The 23,404-nt window shown below is 54.8% G+C and overlaps 3 protein-coding genes across 3 annotated transcripts; 1 reads left to right on the top strand and 2 right to left on the bottom strand.

The window, feature by feature from the left end:
* Positions 1-333: 333 nt before the first annotated feature.
* BZA05DRAFT_431838 (Nsp1-like C-terminal region-domain-containing protein) lies at positions 334-3,157 on the top strand. Its single transcript, XM_051486202.1, has 4 exons — positions 334-408; positions 471-1,455; positions 1,515-2,536; positions 2,596-3,157. The coding sequence occupies exons 2-4, from the start codon at positions 597-599 to the stop codon at positions 2,794-2,796; spliced, it is 2,082 nt and encodes a 693-aa protein (XP_051335698.1). The 5' UTR covers positions 334-408; positions 471-596; the 3' UTR covers positions 2,797-3,157.
* A 5,526-nt stretch (positions 3,158-8,683) lies between these two features.
* Positions 8,684-9,303, bottom strand: BZA05DRAFT_410562 (uncharacterized protein). Its single transcript, XM_051484917.1, has one exon. It carries the CDS (start codon positions 9,092-9,094, stop codon positions 8,879-8,881), a length of 216 nt encoding a protein of 71 aa, XP_051335699.1. The 5' UTR covers positions 9,095-9,303; the 3' UTR covers positions 8,684-8,878.
* A 556-nt stretch (positions 9,304-9,859) lies between these two features.
* Positions 9,860-13,051, bottom strand: BZA05DRAFT_180938 (fungal-specific transcription factor domain-containing protein). Its single transcript, XM_051479301.1, has 5 exons — positions 12,749-13,051; positions 11,785-12,667; positions 11,540-11,726; positions 10,468-11,477; positions 9,860-10,408 (listed from the first exon to the last, which is right to left on the bottom strand). Exons 1-5 carry the CDS (start codon positions 12,879-12,881, stop codon positions 10,261-10,263), a joined length of 2,361 nt encoding a protein of 786 aa, XP_051335700.1. The 5' UTR covers positions 12,882-13,051; the 3' UTR covers positions 9,860-10,260.
* Between the last annotated feature and the right edge of the window lie 10,353 nt (positions 13,052-23,404).

Consider the following 23,404-nt stretch of genomic DNA (forward strand, 5'->3'; position numbering starts at 1 on the left):
CGCTGTATTCCATCGTGAGCTGTTACCCAAATTTCGTGCAGTTGGTTATCTATAGTACCGCGTGTATGCCATTTCCATCATAAACATCTACCACTCCCCGCGCCCCGACACGCGTGAAGTCATTCGCAACAGGGCTGATCGGCTTACCGAACGAACTTGCCGTATATAGCGGGCCAAATATTCCAGCGCGTTAGATAGAATCGATGAGCTAAAATCGACATCGTCTTGTAGGGATCGACTGAGTGACAGAATATGAACCGTTGTGCTGAGCCTCATTGCCGCCAAGCCTCAACTAGTGTTTTGGGGCTTCACGTCGCGTTATTCTGTAGCTTATCCTCCACCAACATTCACGCCCACACCTGCTGAGACCCTCCTCCTTCATCACAACCCACCCTCCCCACCAATCTTGTAGGCATTGCTACCCCCTTGGATTTATTGAGACTGATTGCTAATTTTGCTTGTCGTCGCAGAACGCGCTCGCTCGTTCCCCACTCACTGCACACAACAACTTCAATATCATCCTCGCTCCATCCTTTCGACTATCGACAATCTGATCTTACGACCCCGTCCGTGCAACGTAAATACACCAAAGCGCCATGGCATCATTCGGATCAGGTGCTGGTGGTGGAGGCTTGTTCGGCGGTGCCGGCGGCGACAACAAGGATAACAAGCCCTCCGGCTTCAGTTTTGGAGCTCCCAACGGTGGAGCCCCAGCTGGCGGCAGTTTGTTCGGCGGTACACCTGCGAAGACCGGAACTAGTACACCTCTCTTTGGCGGTACGGGAACATCGACGCCGACGACGGCACCTAATGGCGGCTTTGCATTCGGTGGTGGTACTCCGGCAGCGAACCCTGGAATGGGTGGTGGTGGGGGCGGACTCTTCTCTAACAACAAGCCTGCTGGTGCTCCTACTGGTAGTCTCTTCGGCGCTTCGTCGACTCCTGCTGGTAACCCCATGGGTGCGCAACCCCCAAAGCCTCCGATGTTCGGTGGTGGTGGAGCGGCGCCTGGCGGCGGGCTGTTCGGGAGCAATGCTGGAGGTACTACCCCGACGGGTCAACCTGGGGCCGGTGGTGTGTTTGGCGGTGGCACGGGCATGAGCAAGCCAGCAGCGCCTGGTGGAGGCAATTTGTTTGGCGGCGCGTCAGCTACACCACCGTCTCCTGCTCCGACTGGAGGGCTATTCGGTGCGGCGCCTGCTACCACTACCACTCAGGCTCCATCTTCCGGTAGTCTTTTCGGTGGTGCCGGTGCATCCTCAGCTCCTGCCACTGGTGGATTGTTTGGAGGCGGCGCGAACACAAACACAACCACCACATCCCAAACTGCCGCTCCGTCGTTGTTTGGTGCGAAGCCTGCTGGTGCGCCTACCATTGGTGGTCCAATGTTTGGTGGTGCTGCCGGCACGACATCAGCCCCCGCGGCCAAACCATCCATGTTCGGAACAAACAACTGTAGGATTTGACATCCGAACGTAATATCGTATAAGTATCGCTGACACATGATCTTACAGCAACGACCCCACCGACACAACCGCCAGCTAACGGTGGTTCTCTTTTCGGCGGGGCTGCCAACAACAATGCCCCAAAGCCAGGAGGACTTTTCGGTGGAGCTCCCGCGACGACCCCCGCTACTTCGCAGGCGCCCCCGGCGGCTGCGAGTGGAGGAATGTTTGGAGGTGCAGGTGCCGCTGCGCCTACATCGACTTCGGCTCCTGCTACTAGCAATGCTACTACCCCTTCCCTGTTTGGTGGACCGAAGCCGGCGGAAAGCAAGCCTTCGCTCGGCGGCCTCTTCGGTGCTGCAACGCCAGCGACGAGCGCCACTCCTGCCGCTGGTGCCACCAGCACTGCAACCACCTCTGCGCCAACTGCGACTACTACCGCTCCTGCGACTGGCGGTCTCTTTAGTGGTGGTGCGACTTCTACCACTACCTCTGCTCCTACTAGCGGCGGTTTGTTCGGTGCAGCACCTGCGGCCACCCCAGGCTCAGCTGGAGCTCTCACCGCTGGTACGCCCTCTGGTGCTACAGCCGGAACGAGTGGCATGAAGGCCACCCAGCCGCCGCCTACCTCTCGCCTGAAGAACAAGTCCATGGAGGAGATCATCAACCGCTGGACCTCCGACCTCGAGCAGTACAAGGCCCAGTTTGTGACTCAGGCCGACGAGATCAAAAAGTACGACGAGGTTCTCATCTCCAACGGCGAGAAGATTGTCAATCTCCACACCAAGACGCAAGAGGCGGAAAAGACGCAGGCGAGAATGGATACGGTCCTTCAGCAGCTCGAGAACGAACAGGAGGAGCTCGGTGTCACTCTGGACTACTACGAGACTCAGATCACCAACTTCTTCGAGGCGCAGTTTGGGTCCGCCGAGGGCATGCAGCCGGCCGATCAGGAGAGGGAAAAGACCTACACGCTGGCCGAGAAGTTGAACGAGACACTGAGCGGAATGGAGTCCGATCTGGGAGAGATGATTAAGGCTATCAACAAGGCCGGCGCAACCATCAACAAGACTTCGAACGCGGATGATCCTGTAAGATTCGCTCCTCGATTCTCCTTCCTCCGTTATGCATACTAAGACTGTGGATATAGTTGTCTCAAATCGTCAAGATTTTGAACGAGCACCTGAGCTCCCTGCAGTGGATCGACACGCACACCACGCAGGTAGTCGAGAAAATACAGGAGGCGCAGGCGAAGAAGGGCTCCTCCAGCGGCGACCGCACGAACGCGTCCATGCTAGGCGGAGACAGCGATTTCTTCCCGAACATGTCGTACCGCTCCGCCATGAGGTGAAGAAGGGGGATCTCATCAGATGCTCATTATTGTATTTCAGTTTGAGGTTCTTTTTTTTTGTTTGTTTGATTCTCTTTTCATGGTGCCATACACTTTGTTTTGTCGTTGTAACAGCAACGGAATGGTTGTTTTGCGGGAGTGATTGATGGTTATCCGAGTGATGACTAATGCATAGTTAACCCGTGACTTGTTCGATAGCTGTGGGATGAATGATGTGCATAGATACGCAGCCGATCGATGTCACTCAATCAAGCTTACGTGTTCGGACGGGCTGCCGAGTGATAATCATGAGTGTTGCTAGGCGAGTGATAACCTTCCGCATCGAGGTTCACACCAGAGCAACGGGGAACATATACCCAAGTATGTTTACAAAGGCCCAACAGTCTACCTACCTATCCTATAGGAAAGTTCGACCGTGCCTGGTTATCGCATTGGTGCCATCGAGGGGGACAGAGTACGCCGAGACTGTCCGGTTCGGAGCAGGGTAAGGTGGGCTGGTATGCGGAAGTGGTTCACGATGACTCGGCGGTCGTATCTGTAGGTAGTATTCGATTTTTTGCTTCGGCCTTCAGGAAATCTCACTTCACGGTTGGTTCGATCGATGCTCGGATACGGTCGAATAACGTACCGTACCGAGTGATGAAACATTTGACAAACAGCCCTGGACGGATGGATCATGGATGGATGGATGGATGGTTGGATGGTTGGTTAGGCTTCTCAACGCTGGAATAGTCCGGCCGTGTACGGATCGGATAGCTTCTCCTAGGAGGGGGAGTTCAGTACTCTACCTATGGCTGGTCCCGTGGGTCGACAGCGTGTCAGCGAGCGAGCGTGCCGTGGCGGTGCGGGTGATCCGCCGTGTCTCGCGGCGAATCATCACGCGGAGAGGCAGTGAGTGGATCCCGACGGGACCGCCCCCCGCCCCTCCTCCCACCTTCTCGGCCCCTATCCACCCACCGCCACCCACCGCCACTCAAAGCCGCAGCCATAGCCACGTTCCGTCCGAACCCAGCAAACCCAGCAAACCCACTCAAGTCACACTCCGGAACAACCACCCCTCCCACCCCGCCCCCTACCATCCTATCTCACCCCACCGGTCCTCCCCCCGACTGACAAGAAAATCTCAACTTCCAAGAAACGAACGAGAGAGGCAAATATTTTTTCTTCCCAGTTCCAACCCCCAAACCAAACCAAACCAAACCAAACCGGGTCGCAAGTTCCCAACCTAACCCCCCAACCTTCTGGGACCTGGAGACGAGGCCCGTGCACGTGCGTCATGCATGTCCCGTCACCTCACCCGCTACATATCTAGGTCCAGCATAGCATAAGGAAATCAGTGAACGGTATGGAGGGTATGGTACAGCCGAAGTGTTTCAGAAGGAACGAGTACGAATGTATAGAAAAAAAATGAATGAAAATGTGGGAGGCCCGAACTGCCAGGTGAGGTGAGGTGAGATTTTCGCCTCCGGATTAACTACCTGTGTGTGTGTGTGTGTGGGTGGGTGGAAGAGATGGATGGTGTGCAGTGCGGTGGGAGCGGTGTGGACAGATTGCCGGTGGGTGCGGAGGGGCCAGGAGATGGAGATGGATATGTATGCGACATTTGCGACATATAGTAGAGTGCCAAGATTGCGAGCGGGCGGACGTGGATGGATGTTCCGAAGTATTTGCATTTGAGTGGATTTCGGATTTCATATCGGGCGCTCTGGATGTGGCTATAGGTATTATCTATAGGTGTCTTCGGGTGGTTTATGGTGGGGCGGGGCGGGGTGACTCGGTGCGGCGGGGTGAGTGAGGTGAGTGAGGTTCTGTGATGCCGGGCGGAAGGGAGTAGGTCCCTGGGTGGCTGTTTCCTTTCTGTCGCAGCTTGGAATCTCGCACGGTGAGACTGAATGGATGGTGAAATGGAGTGCATAGAGTCCACACAATGAGGCTGTAGATAGACATGGGTTGCGGTTTCGTGTGGTTATCTACTCTAGAGTATCTATCGCTTCGTCTCGTCTCGTGATAACTAGAGTATCGCACAGCCACTGTGGCTTGCGATCACGGTTCGGCCTGCAAGGCTGCAACAGGCTTCAACTACCCTCAGCCGTCCATTCAGCCTCGAGATATCCATTCAGCCATCGAGGAATCCCAGCACACAAGCGGGTTCTCTTCGATCCACTAAACCCACCGTCTTTCTACTCTTGACTCTCGAGGTTACATATTCAGGTTTGAAAGTTCAGATATCCCGTGACGTCTCGTCCAGCGCCACACACGTGAAGCTCTTCGAACTCGAGTGCAATCATCATTCATCAAAAGATGACGAAATCAAGACGCCCATCATCGACCATTCGCCAATGACCAAATTCCTTGTCGGATCCGATCCAGCCGCACGAAACTCCAGATATGCTACACACCCATCTCAGGATCATCGGCCACGGGGCGTCGGGGTTGTGTCAAGTTTCAACGGCTCCAAAACCGGACGCAAACAACGCCCCCCGTGAATACTAGTAAACAATCCCAACCCCGACCGCAACCCCAACCCCAACCACAACCTACTGCTTCATAGTCCGTATCGAGCACGCTGCATCCTCGCAAGTTGCAAGTTGCAACCATCTCCGTCGCTTTTTCCTTTTCCTTTTCCCCAGGCTCAGGCTCAGGCTCAAGCGTATTCCTTTTTTCCTACTCTATTCCTGCCTGGCGACCCACCATTCCCCCTCTCCAGGCCTCCCCACCCCGACCCACCCAGGCCCACCCCCGGCCTAGATATACAAATCGTGCAGTGCAGGACGTTTGTCTACCGTACGCTAGATACTCCATAGTATGTATGATAGTTATCTCGACTTCGGCCCGTATTTTGTTTTCCCCACTGCCCAGTGCCCACGCTGACGCTAAAAATAGTCGCCGATGTTGATGTTGATGTTCATTGTTGGGACTCGAGTCGCAGCCGTTGTTTGACGGTTGAGTCTTGACCTCAACATGCCAGATACCAGAGATGTCAGAGATGCGGCCGCGCAACGAGCGCGACGAGGAAATGGCCGTGGGGACTTCCGCACGGCGCACTGTGCACGCAAACGTGGCGGGCCACTTGCTACAGTTAATACCGTGTTTGCCGCGGGGGAGGGGGGGAGGGGGATGGAGGTAGGCACCATGTGCTACCTGTGATAGGTACAGCACATAAGATCAACACTTCCCGCGTCCCTCAGTCCCTCAGGGGGGGAGGTGATGGCGGGCTGCGGGGTGCATTAGCTGCTGCTGCTGTTGTTGGGTGGGCGGGCGGAATCGTAATAGGTGCTCTATCTAGGTGCTCTAGATACCTGGTTGCTTACCTATGATACATAGGTACCTCCACAGACCACACGCAAACCACTCCTCCGTCCGCCGTCCACCACCGCCCACCGTCCAACCCCGCACGCGCATCAAATCTCTCTTATCGTGCGACCCAGCCGGACCAGTGGTTCGTCCGCCCGCAGCCGGAAGATATCGCACCCCCGGATATCACACCTCGCACCTCCAGCCATCCATCCAGCCCGCAGCCATCCATCCAGCCAGCGAATGCGCGGATATTAAACACAGCAGCATCCATACATCTATCCAACCATCTATCCAACCATCCATCCAATCGCCCACGCGCCCGCAGAGGCCGCAGGGGGGGGCCGCAGGGGGACATCTGATCTTACCGGTGGCCGGTGGCCGCCTCAGCATGTTTCGGTAGAGAAACTGCCTACCTGCCTGCCTACCTATCACCGCCAGGCGCAGCACTTATTTTCCAGAACAAATGGAGTGTTTTCCCCTCTGCCCGCCTCCGCCGCGGGCACGCTGCGGCATCGCGCAAGTGCGCGGGGGATTGGGTGGAATGCATATTGTGTATCTACACGCACACATGTAGGTAGTATGATACATGTATGAGGGGGGAGGGGATGCACGGCGCAGATAATCTCCTAGGTACAGGACGGACGCAACGTCCGGGGAAGCACCTCTTCACCGCCGACGACGCCGTCGCAACGTCCACGTCTTCCCGACTGCCCCACCACTGCACGAGAGGGGCCAGTCGGTTTAGATGAGCGCGACAGCAGCAAACAGAAGTTGGAACGCAGAACGCAGACGTAGGTGGAGTAAGCACTCACTCGACTGCGTACCTTCCTACCTAACTGCCTACTCACCTATGATGCATATCGTAACCGAGAGTACTGTCGGTCTTATGTGCAGTAGTTGGACTGTGGGAGGTAAACCGTAGCGTAGCGTATTCCGAGTACATAGAATAGAGTATCTAGAGTAGGGATATCACGGCGCTTCGACCGTCCATCCACTTCCCCCCTCCACTCTACGTCCACTCTACGTCCACAGACCAAACCAGCGCAGCACTCGTATAGTTAATAGATTAGAGCACGGATGGTGACGGTGACGCTTGCCAGCGACGTCCCTCCATCGCTTCGAAACTCACTCCTCCCGCCCACTTGCCCGCCCAGCAAGCAGCGTCCACAGATACCGTATTGATATGGATATTAAACACCTCACCTCACCTCACCGCACCGCACCGCATCGCACCTCGCCGTCTAGAACGTCATTACCACTTCCCTCCCCCCCGCTCCCCTCGCTCTCACCGCTTCCCCCCCCCGCTTCACTCCCCCGTCCGTGCCGTTGCGCGTCCGTTGCGGATCCGTTGCGGAAGGCACGTGCTATCGTCGTCACCACGGGTTATCTCCCAACAAAATCCGAAAAAGCATTAAGCTCTAAGCACCAAGCAGGTACATTGAGTAGGCACATGCTGCGGGCCTGCGGCTCCGGTTCGCATAAGACTCGGTTTTGCTGACTCGCACATGGCATGTATGTACTCGAGTATGGTACATACCCGACCAGGGGAGCTAACGTCTTTACGTCTAACGTCTGTTGCGGGGTTTTCTTCTCTGCGTCCTGCGCGTCTTCGTCTTGCGTCCTGAAGTCCTCCGCTGTTCGGTGAAGCTCGCGCGGTAATTTTGCTTTGCCTATATATGCTCTGCTTTGCACGTCACCGTCGGGCGGTCGGGCGGTTGGTCAGTTGGTTGGTTGGGACTCGGCCATGCCATGCCGTGATATGAGATTTCCCGGAGGAACTCTGCACTGCACTGGAGCTGGGGCTGGAGGCAAGCAGGTACTATGTAGATATGTGGAGACTGCATGAGCATGAGCATGAGCATGAGCATGAGCGTGAGTATAGGAATGTATGGAGAGTATATAGCAACGAACGCCGGCAGAAGGGGCCGGAATAACCTTCGATTGGGGCGGGTGCTTTCCTGTTCTTCTCGAGAGTCGAGAGGTAGAAGCCCCACCATGACCATCACCACTACTGCTATCACCACTACTGCTATCACCACTACTGCTATCACCACTACTGCTATCACAATCACATGTCTCTCTCCCCCCCCCCCTCCCCCTTCCTCCATCCCCCCCTCCATTCCTTAGGAGGGGACACCTGCGAGGGGAGGGTGCACACTCCCTCCCTGAGCCCTCGCTATCTACCCCGCAACCGCCCATCCGTCCGTACATACCGTACCGTACAGAGCACCGTACCTACCTACCTGGAGCACCTACCTGGGTAGGTAAGCAAGTAGAAAGCACCACATGTACCGAAAGTACCTACACACCCAGAGTTTCTCCGGTTCAGAGCTCGCAGTCGCACCGAGCAGAGCACCGAGCAGAGTAGAGTAGTGAGCAAGCAGCTTGCAGAGGAAGCAAGCGACCCACAGGCGCCCCACCTCCCCTCATCCTTCCCTCCGCCCCCTCCCCCTCCACCCTTCCCTCCACCCCTCCCTCTCCCACGACGATATCGGCAACTAGTAGACCAACTACAGTAGTAGGTAGACTAGTAGATACATGTTTTTATCCAGCCCTTACCAGGGAATTAACTCAGCTGTGCTGGGCTGCTGGGGATTTTATTGAGCTTGGGAGGGGAGAGGTGGAGAGGTGGAGGGGTGGAGGGTGGAGGGGTGGAGGGGTGGAGAACAAGGTGGATGTGGAGGGGCAAGGGGATGGGGTGCGAGGTGGAGGGGGAGTACGACCGACAGACCGACCGACAGACCGACACATGAAAATCTACCGACACTCACACACACATTCACCCTCACACCTTTCTCTGCCACACACACACACACACATAAACACACACACACAAGCACCACACCACCATCACCGCATTCTCGATAACTAACCCCAACCCCATAGTTAACTCCATAACCCCATATCTACCCCCATAACCCCACCATACCAGCCGGCTCTGCTGCGGTCGCTGGACGGTGGACGGTCGGTCCGTCCGCATGGCATGGCATAGCATGGGCATCTAATTTCCACGGTGCACGACTCTACGGTGTCTACTTATACCGTCCACACACTTCCCCGTTAACCCAGTTAACCTCGGAAGCTCTCTCTCGAGGCGGGGGAAAACATGTAGTTAAAACACTTCGCAAACGAAACGGGAGCGGGAGAGCCTCTATGTAGAGAGCACGCGTCACGCGAAGTCCACTTTATGATGTATCCACGAGAAAATGTTTCGCCCTTGGTAAAGTATCGTATTCTGTAGAAACCACTCTGCCACTCAACCACACACTCCTCACAGCATAGCACAAGGAAAACGCAAAAAAAAACACCACCAGCCACCACCAGTACTACCAGCCGACCCCCATCATAATCATCCATCCCCAGCATCCATCATGCGCACAAAGCAAGGCCAAACAAACAAACAAACAAAGACATACAGATAGATAAACAACACAACAAAACACAACACATAAATCAGCAACAGAAAGGAAAGAGAAAGAAAGAAGAAAGAAACCGGCGTGTTCACTCAAAAACTAACTAGACTAGGTACTAATGATTATTGAGGACGTTAGATGGAAAGAAGACAACAAAAAACAAAGAGGTATATGAGAACAACGAGAAAGAGAAAACGAAATCATAAGAAGAAAAAATGAAATAACAAAAAAACGTGAGGATATAAACGTCAACTGGCCGGCCGGAGTGACACCCACAAATAGATGGCAGAAGAAAGAAAAGAAAAGGACCATTAGCAAGAAGATGCACGCAATGAGATCGCAAAAAAGCTCAACGGATATTCATGCAACAGGTGAAAAACAAAACAAAAAAGCAAAAATAAATAAAGACAACCATCCAACCGAAACCGACCTGTGTAAAGAAAATCCCGTTCACCGAAAACCCAACCAGTCTTAACCCATGCAGATGTAAAAAGGACAAAGTTCAAAAACAAAATATAAAACGCTCAATCCGATGCTTTCAAGACGCCTGAGAAAAAAAGAAAAAAGAAAAACCGAACCGCCCCCAAAAAAGCACAATATAGACAGAGTCGGTGATGGTGATGGTGGAGGGTCGAGGTATTGAACGCGGAAATGTCGATTGAGCGAAGAAACAAGGCTGAAAAGGAGAAACGTTTTGTTTTGGTCGTAAAGGTCATTAAATTAGGTAGTAGCGAAGGGAAAAAAGTGTCGTAGATTATTCAAGTTCGCTGCCCATGTCTTCGTCCATCTCTGGAGAAGACGAGGGAGAGGATGCCGAGGATGACAGCGTCAATCCGGCGTCGTCGTTGAGGGCCAGGGTGTGCGAGTGGATCTTGAACGATTCGCCCAAAAGACTGGTGACTCTGTGGACATTGTCAGTATTCTGCGATTGCGTGAATTCGATCTAGAGAGGATATCTTACCCCCAAACGACAACCTCGTCCACCATACCACCCCAGACGCGAGCGACGGCTGCACTGAGACGCGATCCGTACAGCTCAACCGAGTCCTCGTCGAAGAGCGACCGAATCTTGTCGAGCATCACCTGCTCCTCGGCGGTAGGAGGGATCGTCTCCGCCTCCTCCTCCATCTTGAAGAGCCACAGACTGAGCACCAGCATCAAGTCGAATCCGCAGAGCGGGTGCTCGACGCTCCAGTTCAATGCCGAGGTCCTTGCAACCCAACGGATACCCATCAACGCCGGGATCTGGAAGGACTCGAAGCACAACTGGATGACTTTCGTCATCGACTCGGAACGGACGATGATGTCGGCCGCAGCCGTCATGCCGGACGCGACCTCCTCGGGGCTGTGGTACCGCAGAGCCTCCTGAATCGGCATGAAGTCGACTTCGAGGCGCGCAGCAGTGCACCGGTACATGGCCATGGCGTTGAATACTAGCGGGTGCCCCTTCTGAGGTGCAGACATGGGCACGATCATGCTCTCCGTAGTGCAGGAATCCAGCGTTTGGTGCCACGTGTCTAGCGCGCCACTAAGCTTCGTTCGATACTCGGCTACAACCGCCTCAACGATCTCGGGACTTCGCTTGACACTCCAGACTTCCAGGAACAGAGCGTTGATCAGGACACGGCAACCAAAGGCGCTGCACTGCGGGGCTTCGCCCCTGAACAGACTGGTGTGTGCGTCGGCAAAGGTCGGGGTGGCCTCGTTGATGTAGTTTTCGCGCCACATCTGTTCGTCGGATACGTCGGAATTCCACAAGGTTTCCGAGCATGGCAGCATTATCGCATCGAACTCGTTGTAGCTGATGGCCGGAGTGTAGTTGAAGGTCATGGTGAGAAGGCCAAAGAAGATGTATACAGCAAAGTACGTTCGCTTGCTGCCCTCATCTGCGATCCACTCCTCACGGGTGGGAAGTCTGCCTCCACGCTTCTCGACTCTCTGCTGAAGCTCATAACGACCACCGGCAACCATCTGTCGATCCGATCAGTAAACGTCCTAAAAATAAAATAAAATAAAAAACTGCGATCACTTACGTTGACGAGCAACGACTTGATGGAGTGCGCCCATTCAAGGCCCTTCGCATCACCGCTCCAGCTGGCAAAGACCATGTTCAGGAGCAGGGTCTGAGTGGTCCACAATGGGCAATTGAGCGAGCTGAACTCCTGGTTTCTGTGCAGGAAGTTGTTGACCAAAACCTTTGAGGAAAGGTGTAAAGTGTAACTGAAGTTTTTGTTAGACAATGGGTACGTGAATAAAAATTTGGAGCGATAAGCCTTACGCTTGCTCCTTCTCAAAGGTGTAGAGTGCGCCGATCGACAGAACCGCCAAAAGCAATGGTGGGGCGATGGTGCCAGGAGTGAACGACGACAGGCGCAAGAAAGGGAGATGATGATGGAACAGATTGAAGTATGCCGTCAGGTATCTGTTCAAGCCGCTCCTACTAGGCAGACGGAACCTGTCCAGGACAGCGCGTTCGGCGTCGATCTCCTTGATGTTATCCAGAATCTGGACGCGTTCGTCGTCGGACTGGACAGCCGGTGGTGGGGGAGGCGGGGTTGCGTGGGTGGGGAGTCCCGATGGAGACGCGAAACCAGCGAAGTAAGGATTGGGCGACGCAGCGTACGACCTCGGCTCCGCAGAGAAGGATCGCTCCATAGAAGTGGGGTGGCCCGAGGGCAACTGCAAAGTGTTTGCATTCCAGTCTTGGGTGTCGAGCTTGGGCAGGTGGAGATCGGGACCGGTGCACGACGAAGGGGTAGGTGGGTCCCAGGTGGACATGTTCTGTACGGGAATCGCGCCCGAGGGGTATGGAACGGAGGGATCGAAATCCGACGACATGGAACGACGGGAGTTCTCGCGCATCTGCATCTGCTCCTGGTCTACCATGGCGGCAGCCGCAGCTTGGTGAAGTTCAGTCATCAGAGCAGCCGCGGTCTCCATGTCCACCATACCATCGTTACCATCTTCGATCGCTGGTTCAATAGCGATCTTGGGTTTCGACGGGCCAGCGGCGGAATTCTTTGTAGAGCGGCGCTTTACTTCGCTGTGCAAAGGAATTCCTCCATCTTTGGCGTGGACGGTTCTGTCGTGTCGCAACAGAAGATCTCTCCGTACGAAGGTGCTTCGGCATTTCATGCACTTGAACGGGCGCTCTTTGGTATCTGAGTCGCGCGCGCTGAGGTTAGCATTTGACGCGCGTGCGCCGAAGCGGCGCCGGCCGGCCGAGCGAAGTAAGTACTTACGTGATCTCTCATGCCTGCTCCTGTGTTCCGATCTGCTGAACGCTCTCGCGCAATATTCGCACTTGTATTTACGTTCCTGTACGATCGGCGTCTTCTTTACGAATTGCGTCTGCGCAGTCATGACTTCAGGCATTATTTGTTATGTGGGTGGTGTTGACCTGTGGGTGAAGGAGCGAAGTTGGGATCGGTCCTTTTGGGGGGGAAATGTATTTGGGGGGCTGGGTGGGTAGTGTTGTATCGGGGGGGCCGGTTTGGCTGGGTTTAGCAGTTGAATCCGGTTACGAACTACTTTTCATTGACAGCAGGCTGTTGTGGAGGTGTAAGTGGTGTTGTTGTATACGCGGATGGTCAGGTCGCGGGTGACTCGGGGAGGAGTTCGATGTGTTCGTGTCGGTATGGGGATATGCCTCGGGTATAGGTGATGGCAGGTGGTGGATGGTATATAGGAAGTCGACGATGGGGGAGTAGCTCCAGCTATAGGGATCGCGACAAGCTTCGTATGGACGGTGGGGTGGTGGGGAGGGACAGACAGAACGAGAGACAGAAAGAATTACAGAAGGGAGAGAGGGGCATAGAATAAAAGGGGGGCGAGAGTGAGGAGGAGGGAGAAGTGGGAGAGATGGAGGGGCTTGGGGGGGTAATAGGCAAAGGGCAAAAAATTAAAGGCCTTCGCTTTCCCGAGAGGTCGAGGGGTAGCGGGGGGGGTGGTGGGGATTGGGGGGGGGGGGGGGTGTGATGGAGGGGGGGGGGGGGTGGAGGGGGAGAGAGTGGGAGATCGAGTGGTGGTGAATGAGAACGAAAGGGGGAGAGTGAGACTCAAGAGGGAGAGTGAGCGAGTGAGCGAGAGCGAATGGGCTGTGGCAGGTGGTGGGAAGTAACAAGCTGGGATAGGTAGAGTAGCAGTTTAGAGTGAGCTTCCCACCACCTCCACCGCCTGCTCCTCCTCCTACTCCTCCTCGTCCTCCTCCACCTCCACCTCCACACCCCTCCACCACTCACCACCCACCACCGCGAGCGCGAGCATCACCACCACCACCATCTCCTCCACCAACAACAACTGCCACTACCCCCAGCACAGCAACAATAACAGCAACAACAACAACAACAACAACACGCTCGCACCGCACGGATCTCTTGCGATCGTGGATGCGTTCAACCACCGGCACTAATGCGGAGTCCAATCGGGCTTAGAGGGGCTGTCCTCCCTAGCCCAAACCGCACAAAGCCCATAGGCCTCTCCCCCACCACCCACACCCACAAGACGCGGCGAAGGAAAGAAGGAAGGAACGGAGGCGGGTGGATGGATGCATGATGATGATGCATGGGTGGAGAGTGGTGGGTGGATGGGTTGTGGGTGGGTGGGTGGCTGCTGAGCCATCGATGGCTCGTACGGACGAGGGAGGGTGGGAAGGCCAGGGAGGGAGGGAGGGAGCAGAATAGTTAATTGCTGGGGCAGCAAGGAGAGCGTGAGATGTGGATGGTCGGCCGGTCGCCCACACCCGTGGTGCGACGAGCCTGAGTTCGGGTCTCACACGCAGTGGCCACTGTGGGTGGTGGGTAGAGTTGTAGTGGTGGTGGTGGGTGGTGGGTGGTGGGTAGTGGGTGGTGGGTGGTGGGTGGTGGGTGGTGGGTGGTGAGTGAGAGGCAGAGACAACTGTGGGCCATCCAGATTCCATCGTCGAGTCCAGTCGAGCAAAGCAGGAAGCACCACGCAGAAAAAGCTACCAACCGAGAAGGGGGTGTCCTGCCCCTCTACCCACAACACACGTTGTAAAGGAGTTAGACGTTATAACTACGTGCAGAGCTTAACTCTACACAACGCAGAACCCACAACATCCCGAAGAGTTGCAAGGGATGCTGTGGGTTATCTACCGCAGCCCACCACCCCCCAGTGAAGCAATTTACCGCCGTCCTCTGCTTCTTCTTCTTCTTCTCGCCCTAACCCGCGTGGATAGGAAGGAAAGAAAAAGAAAGGAAAAAAAGTGAACGAGTAGCCATCGCCGACATCCCCTGCCAAACCTGAGTTTTGTGTTATGGCTAGTAGTCTCACGAGGTGGTGTGGTGCTGTCGGAAGTTGCCCGTCATGGCCGTCGCGATGGTGGTGGCAGTGGAATCCACGGCCGTGTCGGCCGCGGCGATGGTGGTGGTGGTGGTGGTGGTGGTGGGGAAGCAGAGCATCATCATCTTGCTTGATGCAAAAATAATATCCCGCCTGTTCCCCACAGATATGTGTCCTCTCCTGCTGCCCTGCCTGCCGCTGCGCCGCGAAATTATCGCCGGCCAAACAAATCGCATCTTAAACCTCTCCTCCACCACCACCACCACCACCACCACCACCACCACCACCACCACCACCACCATCACCACCACCACCGCCACGACGGCCAACACCGCCCGCGCCCTCGGCAGCCACCGTCACGGCGACTGGCTGACTAGCTACACAGGAATTATCGTATCGCATCCAGCAACTCTTGTGCGCCCTTAAACTTACTCAAGTCGTCGCACCGGCTGGTTGGCCAACATGACATGCAACCTCACGCGCGCCTCGCCGTCAGACTTCCTCGACACGGCCACACCAAGAACCGGTCACCATCGTCCTACTCTACCTACTCTACACACCGCCACCCAGCGCCCCCCCTCCCCCCCCGCACACACGACGACTACGACGACGACGCCCTGCGACCGACAACACAACCTGGTTCTTGCTTGCTTGCTTGCTTGCTTGCCTGCCTGCCGCCTCAATCAAGATGATGATGACAGACCGCAGGTGTCTTGAGTTTTCCGGTCCGAGCGCTCGAGGGAATCGCCGCCGCCGCCGCCTTGTTCTCGATCTCTCTCTTCTCTTGTGACCGGTCGCAGTGCAAAAGAGGCAGCACTTGCTTATGTATGGGAGCTTGTGAGCTTCGGCTGTTGGACCAAGCGAGGTCTACTTTACGGAACGAACGAGCGAACGAAACCCCACAAGGATTCGTTCCACAGAATCCGACCCTCCCCCTCCACCCCCTCCATCCCTCCACCTCCATCCATCCCCACGCCCTTGCCCCAACTGGCAAAGTTTCGTCCATCCGCCACAGATAAATGCGACCCTAGGTACTAGTAGTTGCCAGGTTTGTCCCTGATATTTGGCCCATGCTTCTCCCAAAACTCTCTACTCCGGATTCATCTACATACTATTATTCCTCTCTGCAGTACCCAACTCCTCCCCCAGGTTCTTTGCATAGATTTCCTCTACATATCTGATCTTTTTTCCTTTCTCGTCCTATCCATATGATAGCAACGCTTTTCCTTGCTATGTATCCGAATCTGGTGTTTTGCGGTGGTGGTGGTGGTGGCGGTGGTGGAGGATGATGAAGATACCTAGCGCCCTCGGGTCTCCCCCGGACCCAGGCGAACCAGCTTCTTGGCGGGCGGGCGGCATCGCTTACGACGGCGGCGCCGGCACTCGCATCCTTCTCCCTCTCTCTCGAGTCTTTCTCGTGAGCTGGCAACGAACGAAGTACTGGACGTGACTAGAGTAGGAGGCAGCTTACCTACGCGCGCAAGCAAGCATCTCCCATTCAACCCATTCAACCACCGCAAGCAGACCCCATGGCCTACCGTAGTTATCCTATCCTATGTATCCTACCCTACCCTACCCTAGAGTATGTACCGTACGCCGACTGACTGCCCACCGCCTTCGTCACTCGACGAGCGACGGATCACATCCCGCCGGAATGTCCGAGGCCGGTCGGCCGGGTATTTTCTATTCTCGTTGGCAGCGAGCAAACAGCAGCGGCAGCAGTAACCAAGCAGCAGCACACAAGGGAGCAGCAGGCGAGTAGCAGGCAGGAAAGTAGTAGGCAGGAAAGCAGCAGGAAAGTAAAGCGCATGTTCACGTCTTGTGACGGATCTGCACTTGTGCCCAATTCCTATTGCTTTTCGACTTCGACGCCGCATCTCTTATGTACCGGCGCTGCTGGATGGGTGAAAAGTCCTTCCTGTACCATCATGTACATTATGTATGTACGAGTACCTAGAGGACCGCTTGCTTGCTTCGAAATCTAACGCCGTGGTTGGCGCATAAGCGTGGAGAAAAGAGAAGAGAGGGAAAGAGAAGAGAAGGCGCCCGGAATATGTGCATCGGTCGGCTGGGCTGGTTGGGATTCTCCGACCCTGCGGAAACGGCAAAAGGCACATCGGAGCAGGAAAAACGAGCAGTTCCTGACTTCGTGACTTCCTTGTTTCGAGGGCAGAGAATATGCCTAGGATCTGTCTTTCCTGCCTCGGGGACTACCATGATAGATACAGACACCCGCGACCGGGCTGGCGGTTTCGGGCTTTGCTTAAAGCGAGTGGAAGGGAGTGGGAGTGGCGGTGGGATCATGTGCCCGCTAGTTATCTACTCGTACCGTGCTCTACTTACATAGCGCTTTATTTGTTTTCTATCTTTTCTTCTTCGCTTCTTTCTTGCATTTCTTGCTTGCCTTTCTTGCTTGCCTTTCTTGCTTGCATTTCTTGCTTGCCTTTCTTGCTTGCCTTTCTTGCTTGCATTTCTCTTCTTTCCTTCCTTTCTTCCTTCCTTCCTTTTCCCCTTCTTTCCCTCCCACCCACCCGCCATGACGACGCGGATTCCTCGCCAGGAACGTCCATCGATGTTTTGTTTCGAAACAGGGGGCGGGGGGCGGGGGGCGGGGGGCGGGGGGTGGGGGTTGGGGGTTGGAGGGGCAAGGGGAAATTGGAAGTTGCTGCTGCTGCTGCTGCGACTACATGTGTGGCTGGGGAGGGGGAGGGGGACGGTCTGCAGCTGGCCATCGGTGTGGATGGATGTGTGGGGTGGGGGGGGAGGGGGGGAATTTTTCTCCTAGAAAAATCGAAGGAAGGGAAGGAAAGGAAGGAAGGAAGGAAAGAACCTTCTCTCGTCTCTCGGGTGGACTTCGGTGCAGAACCGAAATGCTGGCCAGCCCAACCGGCAATCAGAAATACGGTACCCTGCTACTACCGTGGTATGTAGACTGGTAGTAGTGGGTGGACACCTCATAGGTTCTACTTACTCTGCATAGAGTACGGTAGAGTACTCTATTCAAGCTATGTACCGGCAGAAAGTCGAGGAGAGTTGAGGAGACTCGAGTCCAGTCGAATCGGCTCGTTTGGTTGCGAATTGCGGGTTGCTTGCGGGTTGCTTGCTGGATGCTGGTTATCATACTTCCTGGTTGCTACATAGTTGCCTCCTAGTTGCTTCCTGGTTGCTGGATGCTGGACCGTGCATGCCATGCACGCCTGCAGTGCAGAAAAGAAACCTCAACTCTGTCCGTCGTCCGTCGTCCGTCGTGCACCACCACCAGCACCACCACCACCGCCGCCGCCGCCGCCGCCGTACTAGGTATACACATCACACATCACGCACGCACGCACTACCAAACTGCATATCGCAAGTTCGCAACGGCCTTCGGTCTTTGGAACTTTTACCCGGACCGGTGGCCTCTGCTCTAGTTACCACCTACCACTCACCCACTCGTCCACAGTGCACGCGGCGAGACACAGCGCGAGACACTGAGCGCGCATACTTGGTACATATTCTAGGTACACACGCGCATGTACATACATAGAGTACTTTACTCGTGGAGTACATTAGTTTGTTAGCCCGTCCACGGCCACGACTGCAAATACATACTGCAAATGGTACGCACATTGTGTTGGAAGTTGGAACCGCACCGCATCGCACCGTAGTTACCGCACCGCACCGCACTGTAGAGTACCGCTGTAGAGTACCGCTGTAGAGTACCGTACTGTACCGCCCGGTTGCCGTGTATGCTGCTGCTGGTAGTGGGCTGCTGGTAGTGGGCTGGTGGGGTGGAGGGGGCGGAGGGGCGGCGGGGGTGATGGGGGAGGGGTGATGGGGGGAAGGTGGAGGGGGAGGTGGAGTCGAGGGGCGGAGGGGAGGGGGGAGGGGGATCATCATCAATCATGTGGGTTTTATTTACTCTACGTACCCGTTGATTTCTGGCAATAACCGTTTATCAATTCAACCTCGACCATGAGCTCGAGCTCTATGTAGGTCGATAAAGGCCTTGAGTACTCCAAGTACTATAATGTACTCTACTCTGCCGTTATCTCGAGATACCCGACACCTCACTTCACTTCACCGCTCGAGAGTCGAAACATCCCCCCACTACTAGCAGTTCTAACTTCCTGCCCCGCCAAAACCAACACCCAATAAAACCCCCCGAGTCCCGACGGCGAAGGTAAGGGAAAAGGAAAAAGGAAAAAAGAAAAACGCGCGCTGAGAGAGACAGAAAAAAACACCCCACGCCTCTCCGTCCGAGTCGTGAATGTTGACACCCCCCCCCCCCCCCCCCCCCCACCTTCCACACTTCGCTCGTACCCGGCGTGGCTAGTGTAAGCGAAAAAAGCAGTTGGGCTCCGACGACCGACCGACTTGACCGACGGGCGTGCGACGGGCGTGCGCCGTGCGGGACCTAAGTAGAAGCTAAAACATCTGAACCGCGTTTCTGGGTTGGTTTTGGGTAAGTCTGTGTGCTGTGATGTGCTGTGATGTGCTGTGATGTGAGCCTGTGATGTGCCGGTTTTTCCGTTTTTCTGGAGTGCAGAGGTAGTGGGTACCTAGAGTACCTAGGGTGGGCCAATTATGTGCGCTGTGCTGGCCGTACCGTATGTATGTGCCTACTGGGAGGTATGGGTATGGGTGTGTATGGCACATGATACATCCATACAGCTGTGGATAGGAAATGGATTCGAGAGGAGTTTGCTGCTGGATAATACATCTTACTTACGTATGCATTCCATATTATGTAGGTAGATACAATCTAGAACAGATATGCATTCCGTATTGCAATCTGGAGTGTCTAAGCACCTATGGAAATATCTGCAGGTATTCAATCCATGTAGATATCTACGCCTAATATGCCTGTAGTAGAAGATGCAGCTGGATGCATATACAATGTATCTATGCAAATACACGAACCGGACATAGTAGAGTAAACAAGCTCCTTTGCCGTACCTAGAGTACTTCAGCCTTCCCTCCATTTCCGTTTCCGCTTCCGTTTCCGCTTCCGCATCCGTTTCCGATATCTGGGGATATCTGGGGATAGAGTGGATTGGACTCTCACTCGACCGTCCGCCGCTCCACCTCCTCCTCCTTATCTCGCAGAAGATTATTGCGGAAGAAACTTCAGGAAGTCGGAAGGAAAAGGGCTAGATTCTAGGTGCAAAGAAAACGAAGCAAAGAAAGGGAAAAAAAGTAACTGTCCGGATGCAGAGGAGAGGAGACGCAGAGGAGAGGAGACGCAGAGGAGACTCGAGGGGTGGGGAGGAGAGGAAGAGGAAGAAAACTGCTTCCGGTGCGTCATTGTCTGTAGGTATATAAGACGTTTTCTGAATATAAGACGTTTTCTGTACATATTTGTACACGGGCGGGGAGAAGACGGATGGACAGATGGATGAATGGACAGACGGACAGACGGACAGACGGACAGACGGACAGCGGGGTGGGAGAGGCCAGGCAAAAGGAAAAAGGAAGAAGGAAAATGAATTCTTCACGGCCTGTATGCAGATACATATACCGAACATTGCATCTAGCATAGGCAGAGGACGTGGGTACTATACATAAATATGTAGAAACGTGGGGCCTCGTCTTCCTCTTGCCTTCTCCCGTCTTTCCTTCCTTCCTTCCTTCTTCCCTTCCTTCCCTCTTCCTTCCCTCTTCCTTTTGTTCCGCAGTGGGTGACCATGTGACCGTGACCGTGAGAGTACTTACATTATGTACTGAGTACTTGTGTACTATACACTACTATTCATACATCCCACGCGGGTGGGGGGATACCCAAGTAGGTACCTACTTCTTACTTATGTACCATATGTACCATATGCACCTCTGAAGGAAAATATGCACTGCATTCGGCCCGTTTCCGTCTGCGGTCACAGTGATGGTGCAGTGCAATGCAGTCACTGCAGTGGTCGGTCGCGTGGCTGACAGGTGGTGGGCAGGTGGTGGCAGATGGCGGGCAGGTGATCGAATGATGAAATGATGGACGGCGTGGTGGGATGCGTGGTGGATTTGTGGTGGGATGCGTTAGGTAACGTATATACTATTATATACATACCGGGCCTCTGAGATTTGGGCCTGGGCTGGCTGGTATGCGCTGGGCCGTTGTTGATTTGCGGACTTGCAGACTTGCAGTTGCGCACGGTACCTACACAAATACGATACACACATATACACATACACGCATGTATATTTTAAAAAGTAGGTACTTACTACATACTTACATAGGAGGGGAAACCAAAAGGCGAGTACGGTAAGTGTAAGTATCGATGCAATGGATCGCCGGAAATGTATCCCACGCACGCGGGTCGATCGGTCGATTGTGATTTCGTGATGGACGAGGAACGAGGAACGTTGTATTTGTAGGTACCTGTACCGTAGCTCTACTATACACATCCGGGGCCGCTCGTGGATGCAAGCCCGAATACCAAAGCTTAAAGCCCGTAACCTCGAAGCTGGCCAGGCACGACGGGCAGGACACGACGGATCCGGCGTGCGGTCAAGCTCACTGTTCACGACCATCACTCGTACCTCACCATCCCATCCCGCCCCGTCCCGCCCATCTCAAGTCCCGTCCCGTCGTCACCGTTATTTTTACTCACTCCCCTTTACCGGCATATCCTTTTTGTGGGGAAGGAAGGAAGGGAGCACCGATCCCGCAAAATCTGCCAGCGAAATCTGCCTGCCTGCCCGCCTTCATCTGATCACTAGCATAGCATGGCATGACATGGCATGGCAGGATGTGTGTGTCTGATGTGTGTGTGGGGGGAGGGAGGTCCACGTTACATACTCACCTACTACCGGTAGTAGATGGATTGAATGGATTGAATTGTATTGGATTTGATTGAATGGACGACAGAGTGGATCGTTCGCATCGTTCGCATCGTCACGCTGGGTTTGGGTTGGGTTGCGGTCGCGCTGGGGTTGGGTTCAATTGGGTTCAATTGGGTTGGCCTGGGTTGCGGTTGCGGTTGGGTTGGGTTGGGTTGAGGTTAACTTATGTACTCCGCATGCTCGCAATCGATCGATCGTGTGCTTTTTGCGGGGGCGGGTGTGGGGGGGGGGAGCCAACGGTTCGGCAGCGGTGCGGGCTGGGGACGGGGGGGACGGGGGGGGGCATGTGATCTCCCACCTACCGTGCCTACCGTCGATACGGCGGGGTGGGTGCGGTGGGTGCGGTGGACTTTCTTTCTTTCGGTAAATAGAGAGCTGCAAAATGGGGGGGGGGTTTCCCGGATTGAGAGATTGAGAATTTGAGATCCGCCATCGCGATACTCTGCTCTACATATTCTACTCTACCTACCTACCGCCCACCAGTATTGCGAGGAAGGGGGGGGGGGGGGTGAGGGGCGGTGAGGTTAATCCCGATCAACTATTGAATCTTTTTCTGTAAAACTGAGCTATGAGGCATGGTGTATCACTCGTTTTTCTACCACCCCCCCCTCCCGCCCCGGTGCGGAAAAAATATGGTTCGCATCTTTCGTGAGGCGGTGAGTAGATGGGGAGGGGAGGGGAGGAGATGGGCAACACTGCCGTGTCGCTCCGGAGTCCGCCAACGAATCTCAACCAACCAACGAATCTCAACCAACGAACGAAACTCCCGGACGAAACGGTCACACCTACCTATAGCACACACCTACAGCACCTACTTAGTGCCCATAGTATCCATAGTACCGATAGTACCTACCATAGTACTTCATCCACCTCACCTCCCGTAGTGTGGTGGTGGTGGTGGTTGCGAGCGCGCGGTACATACTCTACATACATCTGTAGATTACCTACATTGCTTCACCGAGTCGCCTGCTCCACATCTACCACATCTACCGGCTCTCCACGTACTCTACATATGTGCATGTATGTGTATGTACTGTGGTACCGCAATGCACCCTCATCTATCCGTCTATCCGGCAACTACTTTGTACTCGTACATAAGTACATACTGGTTGGCGATGCAGCGTAGCAGCGTGGCAGCATAGGTGGAGTATCGGTACGTGGGTATGTAGGTCTGTAGGTATCTAGGGTATCTAGGGTATCGCGGGGAAACGGAAGTGAAAGGGAATGGAAAGCGGATGTGTGCTACAATTCGGAGAGTGTAGCCGAGATGCCGGGTGCGCGGTTGGTGGTTGCTAGCTGGTGGTCATTTGGTGTCGAGTATCGAGTGATGCGCTCATGACGCATGAGTGAGGAGTGTGTGAGGGCTGGTACGGCTGCCGGCAGGCTGGTGGCTGTGGGCGTGAGACTTAGGGCGGGGGGTATAGACAAGGCATGAGCGGACTGGCCGTAGGTAGTATGTCCCCAGTCCCGGCCTGACGCGACAGACAGCGGGTGAGAGCTGACGGACAACGGCGGCGACGGCGAAGGCGACGGGATGTTGCTTGACGTACCTAAGTCGTAGTCTACTAGTACTAGTAGTAGTAGTCGTTCGATGTGGTGCTGTGGTGCGAGTGCGAGCTGGGTGAGAGATTCGGGGAAGTGGATGTGGTTTGTTCGCACACTGCGTAGAGTATAGGTACCTGCCTTCCTTCGTTCCTACCTGCCCGTACTACCACCCACTGGTTCAAAACGGCGACCTATGTAGGAGGTATCTTCTACCTCCAATTCTCTACCACATACCT

Source organism: Tricharina praecox (genome assembly GCF_024521635.1).
Source record: "Tricharina praecox strain CBS 144465 chromosome Unknown BZA05scaffold_32, whole genome shotgun sequence".
NCBI lineage: Eukaryota > Fungi > Ascomycota > Pezizomycetes > Pezizales > Pyronemataceae > Tricharina > Tricharina praecox.

Coding starts and splice junctions, on each gene's coding strand:
- BZA05DRAFT_180938 (XM_051479301.1), bottom strand. CDS start 12,881: ATGCCTGAAGTCATGACTGCGCAGACGCAATTCGTAAAGAAGACGCCG. Junction 12,668..12,748: donor GAGCAGGCATGAGAGATCAC/GTAAGTACTTAC, acceptor CGCGCGACTCAG/ATACCAAAGAGCGCCCGTTC. Junction 11,727..11,784: donor ACCTTTGAGAAGGAGCAAGC/GTAAGGCTTATC, acceptor CAAAAACTTCAG/TTACACTTTACACCTTTCCT.
- BZA05DRAFT_410562 (XM_051484917.1), bottom strand. CDS start 9,094: ATGCCCATGCTATGCCATGCCATGCGGACGGACCGACCGTCCACCGTC.
- BZA05DRAFT_431838 (XM_051486202.1), top strand. CDS start 597: ATGGCATCATTCGGATCAGGTGCTGGTGGTGGAGGCTTGTTCGGCGGT. Junction 1,456..1,514: donor CATGTTCGGAACAAACAACT/GTAGGATTTGAC, acceptor ATGATCTTACAG/CAACGACCCCACCGACACAA. Junction 2,537..2,595: donor CTTCGAACGCGGATGATCCT/GTAAGATTCGCT, acceptor CTGTGGATATAG/TTGTCTCAAATCGTCAAGAT.